General features: G+C 38.4%; 3 protein-coding genes across 7 annotated transcripts; 1 reads left to right on the top strand and 2 right to left on the bottom strand.

The window, feature by feature from the left end:
- Positions 1–338: 338 nt before the first annotated feature.
- On the bottom strand, positions 339–2236 carry LOC108115515 (transcription factor Adf-1). Of its 2 annotated transcripts, XM_017227014.2 has the most exons (3): positions 1493–2236; positions 1366–1422; positions 339–1299 (listed from the first exon to the last, which is right to left on the bottom strand). In XM_017227014.2, exons 1-3 carry the CDS (start codon positions 2031–2033, stop codon positions 584–586), a joined length of 1314 nt encoding a protein of 437 aa, XP_017082503.2. In that variant the 5' UTR covers positions 2034–2236; the 3' UTR covers positions 339–583. The 2 variants fall into 2 exon arrangements, with proteins under 2 accessions (XP_017082503.2, XP_017082502.2); XM_017227013.2 differs by having other exon boundaries at positions 339–1422.
- A 92-nt stretch (positions 2237–2328) lies between these two features.
- On the top strand, positions 2329–7640 carry LOC108115516 (actin-related protein 2/3 complex subunit 2). The gene is made up of 8 exons (XM_017227015.2): positions 2329–2909; positions 5081–5174; positions 5254–5353; positions 5421–5607; positions 5670–5890; positions 7226–7317; positions 7376–7485; positions 7545–7640. The coding sequence occupies exons 1-8, from the start codon at positions 2836–2838 to the stop codon at positions 7570–7572; spliced, it is 906 nt and encodes a 301-aa protein (XP_017082504.1). The 5' UTR covers positions 2329–2835; the 3' UTR covers positions 7573–7640.
- A 127-nt stretch (positions 7641–7767) lies between these two features.
- On the bottom strand, positions 7768–9796 carry LOC108115517 (transmembrane inner ear expressed protein). Of its 4 annotated transcripts, XR_001772805.2 has the most exons (4): positions 9310–9789; positions 9102–9254; positions 8427–8552; positions 8278–8349 (listed from the first exon to the last, which is right to left on the bottom strand). XR_001772805.2 is itself a non-coding variant. In XM_017227017.2 (3 exons), the coding sequence occupies exons 1-3, from the start codon at positions 9419–9421 to the stop codon at positions 8261–8263; spliced, it is 354 nt and encodes a 117-aa protein (XP_017082506.1). In that variant the 5' UTR covers positions 9422–9794; the 3' UTR covers positions 7768–8260. The 4 variants fall into 4 exon arrangements, 3 of the variants coding, with proteins under 3 accessions (XP_017082506.1, XP_017082507.1, XP_017082505.1); XM_017227017.2 differs by lacking the exon at positions 8427–8552 and having other exon boundaries at positions 7768–8349; positions 9310–9794; XM_017227018.2 differs by lacking the exon at positions 8278–8349 and having other exon boundaries at positions 8370–8552.
- Between the last annotated feature and the right edge of the window lie 2125 nt (positions 9797–11921).

The raw sequence follows: 11921 nt of genomic DNA, 5'->3' as shown, positions 1-11921 counted from the left end.
AATGCACGCCAACCGATTTGTTTATCCATCTGCTGCATGTGCGTGAATTTGTACCGTTATTAATTGTTATAAATGGTGCCGGCGTGGGCGGCCATTTATTTATTTCGGTCAATTTCTGTCTGCTTTTTGTGGTTTGGTTTCGACTGCTCGTAACCGACAGTATTTTGAATATAACAGCGCCCTCTGGCGGATTATGTCAGGTAACGATAGTTTTGGTTAGATATGTCTGCGCTTTTCAGCACTGGTTATTTAAAACTATTTTAAGTTATATTCTATGAAAATGACTGAAATTTATATTTAAATATGAATATAAAATTAAGTTTAAGAATTTTAAATAATGATTATTAACCTTCATTTATTTAAGAGATTCTCATTTCTGTTGTTCTTTTTGAGGACTCATCTTATATAATCGTTCTTAGGCACCAAATTTATATCCTTACTTATATTTCCAGTAATTTAAGACTGAAATTTTCAAAATACCACAATAACCCATATCTAGAATACTTTAATAGAGCTTGCAGCTAACCTATGTATATATAAATATTTACAATTAACTAGATAGGAACTCTAATCACCTTTGCTTTTAATTAATCACCTGACATGGTGCAACATCCTCTATTTCCTCTCCGTCCAACGCTTTGATTTGGCACTGACAAAGGAACTGCACGATCTTCCGCTCGGCATTCGCCCTTTCCAATGGACTCAGGCCGTCCAGCAGCATCTGAGCCTTGGCTAGCAGGCTGTTGGATGGCGTGGCGTTACGCTGATCCCGCTCTTGCTCCTGCTCGTGCTGGATTTGGGCCTGCAATTCCCGGGACTGCTGCAATACGGTCTCCATGTTGGCTATCACGGTGGTCAGTAGTTTGTCAGAAGTGGCAGCAGCCGGTGTAGAGTCGTCAGCAAGTGAAGACATCTCCTCTACAACAGGATTTGCCCTCTCGATGGTATGGATAATCTCTTCGCTCATAGCCGGCGTGGTGGTGGTCACTTGGAGCTGCTGTGGTGGCTCCAAATTCTGTGATGGCGTGGCTTCGCTAAGGATAAAGTCATAGGGCGTAGCCTGCTCGTCCTCGGATAAGATTTCAATCTCCTCATTGTAGGCCAATTCTAGTTCGTCCTCCAGCTCGTCGTTATCCGTGCTGTAGGGGTAGTCAGCGCCCCATATTTGTTCGCCATTGGATATCACCATACCTTCCTGCTGCTTTGTGGGATTAACCGATGGGTTGCCCGTCTTAGGCGGCCGCCCACGCCGCTTGATGTTCTCCAAAATCAGCGGAACTCCTTTGCGAAAGTGGCGGCCTAGAAAGAGAAGCTCATTGAAGTATCTCCATGTGATGGGCGTGGATTGGTTGATCTGCTGATTACGATATTCCCGGGCAAAGCGATCGCGCATCTTTTTCCAGCGGTTGTAGCACAGTTCCTCTGGGAACATCAAATATATAAAAAAAAAAAAATAAGATAAATATGATAAAAAAAAGGAACACAAGCTTACCAGACACATTTAAATTCTCGGATATCTCTCGCCAGGCTTCGTTTTTCGCAGTCAAATTCTTGGACACCCTGATTTTGTGACGGTCGTATAACACTGGATGCATCTTGACCAGCTCAATAAGCTGTTCATTAAGCAGGTCATCCTGACAGTCCTCCTCCTCCTCGTCCTTCCTTCGTTTCTCCTGCTCCACGTCCACTTTTTGACGCTTCTTTCGCTCCCTTGGTTCAAAGCGTATCCCGTCCAGGCTCTCGTTCTTAGCAAGTCCTTGTTTGTAGTGGTCCTTGAGAAAGAGAAGTCGCGGAAACATGTCCCAATAGGTTGGCTCATCGGGTCGTTCCTGGAAGCGGCGAAACTCCTTGCCAAAACGATCGCGAATGCTTTTCCAGCGCGTAATGCAGGCTCTTTCGGAGGCACCCAACTTCAGGGATATAGCCTTCCAGGCAGCGTCCTTCTGAGCCGCATTCTTCACGCTCCTTGCGCTGTCCTTGTCGTACAGGATCGGATGATTCTCTATTAACTTTATCAGCTCGACGTCGTCCATTGATTTTCGCTATTTGTTTTTATTATATTTTTTTGGTGGTCCGGTAGCCTAGCGAGAAATGTCGATAGTCGATGGAATAACGTTGCCAGATAAGCGGATTTGGCGCTAACTCAAACATTTCAATTACCATTTAAAAGAAATATGTGATTGAATATTTTTAATAATTTAATAATTTCGTTTAAGATTTTTTTTATATTTTCGTTTGTTATGGCCATATTAACATATACTTGTGAATATCGATATTCTCATTCGATACTTAGTGCCAAGATGACTGTGGTACATCTCTATTGTGCGAGCTGGCAACGCTGTAAGAAAAGAAAATACGGCAGCGTGCTCCCGTTTTCCACCCACGTTTTGTTATAATTTAATAAGTATTACGGTCTGAGACCGATTTTCCACTGCATCAGCAGGCAACAAAGTCCAGGCGATTGAAAACTGAAGTCAGAAAAAGGGGTGAAAACGGATTTTCATGCAACTGCATGTGCGGCTGTGTGAGTGAGCATTGGAATTCGCCTCTGTGTGTGGCGTATTACGTGTCTGTGTGTATGAGACGGACCAAAAAAGCCGACATCAGCGCCCATTTTTTGTTGTTGATTCATTAAAACGCCCGTCATGCGCCAGTATTTGTGAGTTGGAGCAGCGCCCCATCTCACTCGCACTCAGCGGCGGCAGTCGAAGAAACAGTTGGCGCAGAAAGAGCGCAGGGAGCGGCAGAAGAAGAAGCACCAGCACTAGCGGCAGTCAACGTCATAAAATTTGTCATCGCATTTGGCACAAAAACTAACAGTTAATTTAATTCGTCATGATCCTGCTGGAAATCAATAATCGGATTATCGAGGAGACGCTGCTGGTCAAATACCGAAATGCCCAGGCGGGGTAAGTTTTAATTTCCCGTTACCAAATTTCCATTCCACCATTTTGGTTTATCTACTGCATTCCCCACCGTTATCACTAGTCGGCTTTGTTATCAGTTTCGTCGACCCCTCTCGCTCGCACTACCCCTCTTCTTTTGGGAATAATACATTTTTGGGTGTAGTTCCAGCCTTGGAACACTCATCGTTGCAGCTCTCTCCCTCCCACACACGTACCCGAACTACAGTGCAGCCCCCTTTCCATCGACATCGGATTTATCAATTCATTAAAGCTCGTTTATAGCATCATTGGTGCATCATAATTGAGTCATCAAACTTACGAGTTGTAACTAGTGATGTGTTTTGATTTATAAGGGACTCCTTGATATTCTTAACCCGTTCCCACGTTCCCTAATCATACTTCAGCTTTAGCTAACCCAAGATTCATAGCTTACACCTAAACTTAAAGGCTTTTTCATATAACTAAATTTATTACCCTTACAATAATCGTTTTAACAAGCTCATTAGAAAGGTTTGTTATTATAGACTTAACATCACTTGTGAACTTTTTAAAATTATACTAAAAAATATTAAATGAAAATATTTGATATACTGTAACACAGGGAGCAAAAGTGGCTTACTTGGAGATCTTTCCATTTGTGTCTCAAATGCTCCAATATTAATTTTATAGAACGAACGGCATCCTGAATAATCTATCATATTAAATCAGATGACTTGTGTTCGCCTACAACTGCACCATAAATGTTTTTACTTCTCCAAAATTTTGGAGTAAAAGTGGCTCATTTTGCGATCTTTTTGTTATTTGGGTCTCAAATACTCCAATATTAAAAGGTTAGGGCGAACGGCATCCTGAATAATACATTATATTATAGCAGATGACTTGTGTTCGTGCATATTAGAAAAGCTTTTCAAAAGAACATGGGAGATAAAGTTTACATGCTGAAGATCTTTTCTTTTTCGTGTCTACAATGCTCCTAAATTGATTGAAACGTTAAAATCATCTTGGAACTTTCTTTATATTTCTTCAGATAAATACTTTCGTGCACAATATTTCAATGAGATTTCAGTGGAGTCAAAGTGGCATATCTTAAAATACAAATTTAATTCATGTCTCAAATGCTCCAATATCAACTAGAAAGACGAACGGCATCCTGGATAATTTATCATATTATAGCAGATGACTTGTGTTTGACTACAAAAGAACTTTAAGATCTTTGGTTAGAATAATACTTTCTTGGGAGACAAAGTTTACATGTTACAGATGATATTGCTTCTATTTCGTGTCTACAATGCTCCAAAATTAATTGTATGCTAGAATCATCATAGTCAATGTCTTCTTTTGGCTAAGATGGTTTGTGTCCTGCACATAAAATCAATGAATTATGGCGTGGAGTAAAAGTGGCATATTTTCAAAAAATACCTTTGATCTGTGTCTCTACTACTCCAATATCAACTAGATAGACGAACGGCATCCTGTTTAATTATTCATATTAGAACAGATGACTTGTGTTCGTGTACAATAGCCTAAAAATGATTTATTGTTAAATTTTAATAACTCTATGGAGATAAAGTTTACATGCTAAGGTCTCTTAACTTTTCGTGTCTACAATGCTCCGATAATAATTGTTACGTTTAAATCATCTTGGAAATTATTATATTTCCACAGATAAATACTTTCGTTCACAATTTTAAAAATAAATATAATTAGGAGTCAAAGTGGCATATTTTAAATTTGCATTTAATTTGTGTCTCTAATGCTCCAATATAAACTAGACAGTCGAACGGCATCCTGTTTAATCCTTCATATTAAAACAGATGACTTGTGTTCGTGTACAAGAAGTCGAAATTGAGTAGCTTATTGGGAGCTATTTTATGGCATAACTTAGACGTTATTCCTAATTTGTGTGTGAGTTTCTCCCGACATTACAATAGTTATTTAAAGGCAAACTGAATTCTGTTTAATTTCATAAAATAAAAACAGCTAAGTCGAGTTTGCGAACAGATATGTTTATATATTTTGAAAAAGAAGAAAGCTATTGTGGACTTTTGTTTGCGTTTTTGTTATTGGTTTCCACTTAAAATATAATCAAACTGGTTTTTAAGATAAGATTACGGTGGAGGGTAGGAGCATGACTAATATTCAATCGATCTCATTTGCTAACTTTGCATTTGCAGACTGAAGCCAGAATCGATAGACATACGGATAGCAGACTTTGACGGAGTGCTTTATCACATTTCCAATGTGAATGGCGATAAAACGAAAGTTCGGGTGAGTTTTTTAAAAAAGACTGTAATTGAGAATATTAATTTTATTAAATATTTTATGCCTTTTCTATATTGCTAAACAGATCAGCATATCGCTAAAGTTCTACAAACAACTGCAAGAGCATGGAGCCGATGAGTTGCTGAAGCGTGAATATGGTAGTCTGCTAACAGACACGGAAGAAGGTGTGTTCATGCAACCACAGCTTAAGTTTAGCTCTTAACGAAGCTAATTACTCTCTGTTAATTGCAGGCTACAATGTTTCTGTACTTATAAATCTGGAGGAGATTCCCGAGGACTGCGAACAAATCGCAAAGAGAATCGGTCTGCTGAAGCGCAACTGTTTTGCCTCCGTTTTCGAGAAGTATTTTGACTACCAGGAACAGGGTGAAGAGGGCCAAAAGCGTGCCGTAATTAACTACCGCAACGATGAGACTTTGTAATTGAGATAAAATTAGTCTTAAATTAACGAGGAGCTAATAAAAATTGCCCGTTTTGTAGGTATGTGGAGGCCAAGCCTGATCGTGTCACCGTCGTCTTCAGCACCATTTTCCGAGATGAAGACGATGTTATTATCGGCAAAGTTTTCATGCAGGAATTGAGGGAAGGACGTCGTGCCTCGCACACAGCGCCGCAAGTGCTCTTTTCGCACCGCGAACCGCCACTGGAATTGGCCAACACGGACGCCAGGGTGGGCGACAACATCGGCTATGTCACATTCGGTAGGTTTAAGCACCCTTTCAAAGATATTTAGTTTATAAATTAATGGGCTATACATAATGATGTTAAATTAGATGATTTGGAGCCAAAGTTTACATGATAAAGTACTTATTTCTTTTACGTGTCTACAATGCTCCCATAACAATTGCGTCGTTTAAATCATCTTGGAAGTCCTATTATATTTCCAAAGATAAATACTCTCGAGCATAATTATGCAATGATCTTCCTTCGGGAGTAAAAGTGGCATAATTGAAAATTCGCATTTAATCTATGTCTCAAATGCTCCAATATCAAGTAGATATGCGAACGGCATCCTGAATAATCATCATATTATAGCAGATGACTTGTGTTTGTGTACACTTTAACTAACTAACAATAATTATTTTCCCATGAAGACAAAGTTTCTTAATTAATAGCAGTAATATCTTTCGCACTTATAATGCTAGGAAATTTATTAATGTTATATTTCCCTGAATAATATGTTTTGAAAACTATAAGGCAATCATATAAATCGTGGAGTTAAAGTGGCATATTTTAGGTAATTATTTCTGATCTGTGTCTCTAATGCTCCAATATAAACTAGATAGACGAACGGCATCCTGAATAATCATCATATTATAGCAGATGACTTGTGTTCGTATACAAATGCCCGAAAATTCGAATACTCCTTTGACATTCTGGAGTCAAAGTGGCATATCTTGCACTTACTTGTTATTTGTGTCTCTAATACTCCAATAATAAACTAATTAGATGAACGGCATCCTGAATAATCTATCATATTATAACAGATGACTTGTGTTTAGCTACAATACCACTAAAACTATTATAAAGTCCAATGTGGGAGACAAAGTTTACATGTTAAAAATTCCTATTTTTCGTGTCTACAATGCTCCAAGATTAAATGTGGGTTTGGATCATCCTGGTTAATACATCATATTGTCTAGGTTGATTTGTTTCCTGCACAATTGCTTATTACAGTTTTTAGTGGAGTCAAAGTGGCATATTTTTTTAACTTATCATTAATCTGTGTCTCTAAAGCTCCAATATTAACTATAAAGACGAACGGCATCCTGAATAATCATTATATTATAGCAGATGACTTGTGTTTGTGTACAATAATATAGTTTAACAATATTTTTTCTCCATTTTGGAGTAAAAGTGGCATACTTTTGCTTTACTTAAAATTTGTGTCTCAAATGCTCCAAAAGAAACCTTAAAGACGAACGGCATCCTGAGTAATAATTTATATTACAACAGACGACTTGTGTTTGTGTACAAAAGTATCTAAGCAAATACAAACATATATACTATAACCCGCAATTTCTTTTTTCTTGCAGTGCTTTTCCCTCGACATACCAACAAAGAAACAAGGGACAATACCATTAACCTAATTCACATGTTCCGAGATTATTTGCACTACCACATTAAGGTAAGATTAGTTTAAAGCTTAAAGCTCATCATATACCTAACATTCTCTTATTTTACAGTGTTCAAAGGCCTACATTCATTCACGTATGAGGGCAAAAACCTCTGATTTCCTCAAGGTGCTAAACCGTGCAAGGCCCGAGCCGAAAAACACGGAGAAGAAAACTATAACGTGAGAATTCGATTTTCCATTTCAATTATCGAACATACTAAACAATTCATTTTTTACAGGGGGAGAACTTTCAAACGCATCGAATGATGTGTGCAGTATATTTAGTTGTTTTTATAAAAATATAAAAAAAATAAATTGTGTATTTAAAAGCGAAATCCGAACATCATTTTGGCCAAGCAATGAAAAATCCAACATAAACTAAACAAGATAACAAAACAAAAGTATTCCAAAACAGATCCTTAAGGCTAAATATAAGCTCAGCAAATTAATGAACAAAGAATTAATAGTTACGCGTTAATAAATGAATTGTGTGTGTTTTGTGTCGGGTCATCGAAAGTCCGGGTCTCCGCCAATTTGTTACAGTCATTCGCCGAGTCAGCGTCACAGCAGAACAGCATTTTAAACCAATAAAACCTTAAATTTAAGTGCAACATGAGAACTAAAACTACCATGTCAAAGCGAGCAACACGACTAAGGGATGCCTCCAACTTGTTATATAGTCGAAATGGAGAGTTCATCCCCGCAATTAGCCTATATGTGTAGTAAAACGCATTTAAAAAAGTACTGCAAATATTAACAAAACCTTTGATACATCAATCGGAATTAATAAAAACGAGAAAATCAAATTGCAATATAAAATATATAAAAAACATCTTTTACTCTTTAGTCAAGGAATATTTGTATCTCTTCTAGTTTATTAACTTTTAATTGCATAGATTAAGGCATTAGGTTACTTATGATTACAATCTCCGCTGGGAAATACTATAACAGGCACTTAGATCTTAAACTTAACATTCTGCTTCTCATTCATGCTCTCCACGCTGGCCTGGAAATTCAAGTAATCGCTCTGGATGCGGGCACAAACTGAAATGAATGTTTTAGATAAAGGAGTTTGGAGTAAAGAAATCAGTTTAGTGATATTTTTAACTTGTGCTACTTACAGTGGCAGTGTTCTTTGCGATAGAGAGTTTGCTGCTTAAGTACTTCCGATAGTTTGTACAGTGTGCGGGTGAATTTACAGAGCCCTTAGGGATCATCGTACTGTTCCAATTTGATATAAGCAAGTGCTATGATAAAGAAGCGGCAGGGCGAGATGGATAGAGAATGTGAGTAATACGGTAAGCACTGGGAAATAATCTTTCTAAAATTAAAACGCATTTTAATGAAATTAAAAAGAAAGTGTTTACGAAGACTACAATGTAGAAATGTATTGATTCTCATACAAACAATATATTTATGAAAATTTACTCGAACTTTGGAAAAACCTTTAAAAATCTTAAATGTAAGATGCCTTTGGTGAGTAGAAAGCACAAACGGATAACCCTTACGTTTAAACTGAATTTAGATATAACTTTCCCTCAGTGTGGCATTAACTAGCGTGCAACAAGAGGAGCCAGCTGGAGGAGTCGTTTATCATTTTGTATATACAAATGCGTGAGCTCGTGTGGGAGGGAAATGGCTGGGATGGCAGGATGGGGAGGAGGAAAACCAGACAGGAAAAGGGCTTGGCTCGCATTAGGGTGACAACGAAACTGGGACAGTTGGTACACAGGACCTCTTTGCGGTGTGTATGCATATGTAATGGTGGTAATGAGATGGTGTAGTAACTTTCTCACCCTTCTGCAGGTCCATGTCGTCCATTTCAGAGTTCTTGATCTGCTGCAGCTTCTCTCGGAACTTCTTCGTGATCTGTTTCCTCTGGTAGTCCGCTTCGATTTCCTGTTTGGTGCGCGGAATCCGGAAACGAATACAGCAGCACACCATAATCACTGTGAGATTAATTGGCGTTAAATTTAGTCCATAATAACATACTAATCTACTCACTAATTAAAAGGAGAACACCGAGAACGGCTGCAATAATGTGCCACACTCGGAACCCCGCAATAACCACACTTTCCAGCCACATTTCGTCAAAGATGTCCGTATCGTCATCCATTTTCCGCTTGATTTATGAGCTCTTCAAGGTGCTAGAAGCGCGGAGTTTGCTCCCGAAATACGTCCGGCTACCTTGCGAATCCAGTTCCGACTGCTAACTAACCCAAGAACTGCTCCGAACTGGCCTGGCCCACTGGATAAGTTAGTTAGGGAGGCGCGGCTCCACACACACTCCCTCTAAAAAATAATAATTTGTGGGGGTGTATCCATGTGGCGGCAAAATGGCTAACTTGTAAAATAACAAACAAAGGATCCATCCCCGCCCGTGGACAAATGAAGCCAGAACGTGAAAAGGCAATGATAGATATTTTAGTGGACACAGGGAAGGATTACAATCCCAAGACGAAGGATCTTAAGTTCTATTTTTAAAGTTTTTTGATATGAATATATCATCATATAATAAAAAAAAAATATTTCTTACTAACATTTATTTTTAAAAATAGGGAATAAAATATTTATAAGACTATAATAATTATTTCCTTTATTTTATATCAGTTTAAAAAAAAAAAAAAGAACTTTTTTATAAACTTTAATTTTTAACCTTTATTTTACAAAACCGTCCCTGATCAGCACATCGTGGATATGAATGCGAAAATGACAACAAACTCGACTCGAATCCAAGAAACTGGGTGCGGTGCCGCGTGCCTTAGGATAAAGACCCACTCACTTTACATACCGAAAGGAGCTCGGGTAACGGTGGCCGAGAGTCCTCCCCCAACAAAGGACAACATGCATATGGTTAGTTAGACGAGGCATGGCCACCTGCTGGTCACACCCAATTGGTTCGGTTACTTTCCCCGCTCACTCAGATGGTAACTGCAAAACTCTGGGCGGGATTCGGAGGCGTCGGACTATGGCCTAATGACTGTGACATTTCGGGGGAATTAATTGATTGCAATTACCCAAGAGGATTAGGAGGAAGTGTTCTTTTTCTGTCAAGTTTTAAACCTTTTCAATTTTTTAGAAAACAATACTATATTATTGACTTTTTGTGTGAATACATTTTCGATTGATCATTTAGAGAAACTATAGCTCAAAAAATTTTAAAATAAATAAGTGCACCCAATAATTAAAATAATTAATAGAATTATTTTAAACGTACTCGCAGGAAAAACATGGTTCAGTATATGTAAATAGATAACCCCTAATTATTTATAATTTTCCGCCCATGTGCCATCGCTATATAAAAGGTCGTTTTGGACAGATCTGCAAACTAAGTGAAACTAAAAATGTTTGCAATACTAGTGTTTTTTATTGTTGGAGGAACCAGAATTCAAGCCACGGAATTCTACATGGTTTTCGAGGATACAGAAATCTACTCGGACTGCACCGATGGTCCTCCCGGTTCGATTGGCGTCCGCGAAGCTTTCGACTTGACTAACATGACCTTCGAAATGGACGAGGAAGGCGTGCATATATCCGGAAATCACTCCATTAAGTGGGATTTTCCCCGCACAGATCGGCTTTCTGTAATCTTTATCCTACTAAAACGACAATCAGAGAAAACTCAAAGATATTGTACTTTCAGGCCAGATACACTATATTTCGCGAAAGCCGCGGCTCCTGGCAACCCACAGTCTATAGCGTTTATACGCCGGACTTTTGCTCTTCAATTTTAAATGAGAATCAAAGTTGGTTTAAATATTGGTATAAAAACATTGTAAACCGCGAAGACCTTAGGGAAAAGTGTATTACAACTAAAGGAGTGAGTTTTGTAATTTCCATTCAGAATTATAGAATGCTAATCGATCTTTTCTAGACCATTTTTGTATATAATCCATTTACGATGAGTATGCGTTTATCGAACGTTAATGTTCCTAATGCCCATGGACGCTTTAAAGTGGTTTTCACCTTTGAAGCATTCGATGAAAACGACGTCCGGAGACCGACATCCATGTGCTTCGAAATTAGAGGCGAGGCTGAGAAAGTCGTACCAAATTAACATTCAGCTTTTGAATAAATCCCACCAGAATTCTTTGCAAACATAACATTATTTTTTATCAAAAACACCAATATATATTAAAGTAAAGTAAAGGATTTATGTTGCTTAACTGTATTTATTCAAGTTTAACGTTTTTTAAGTGGAAAAGTAGTATATATAAAATGGAGCTGTTTCAAATAACCGTTTCATTACCTATCGAATGGGGGCGCCACCTGGCAGGATGAAAATCCAGAATGCAGTACCATTCACAATAGAGCCTCCAAAAATGGCACTCGCTGGTTTCTTGAGGCATGCGCAGAGTGCATTAGCGTTGCCCAAAACGAGTGGGGCAGCACTCCATTCACCTACTCATTCAACAAAATATGTGCTATCCCGAATCAGTTTCAGTTCAGGCTCTCGTTCGGTGGCACATCGGTGGCGCTCGTCGCAGAAAAGGCATGCAGAGAAAATCTAGAAAGTAGTTGCTGAAAAAAAGCAGAAGGCAGCCTAGCCAAGCTCAGAAAAACCTAGGGGAAAATCGAAAAACGAACGGAGATATATTTGCGATCGGATGGGAGCA

Source organism: Drosophila eugracilis, unplaced genomic scaffold, assembly GCF_018153835.1.
Source record: "Drosophila eugracilis isolate 14026-0451.02 unplaced genomic scaffold, ASM1815383v1 contig_1197, whole genome shotgun sequence".
Lineage (NCBI taxonomy): Eukaryota > Metazoa > Arthropoda > Insecta > Diptera > Drosophilidae > Drosophila > Drosophila eugracilis.
The sequence above is the reverse complement of the archived record's forward strand: the minus strand, read 5'-3'. Positions and strand labels throughout refer to the sequence as shown.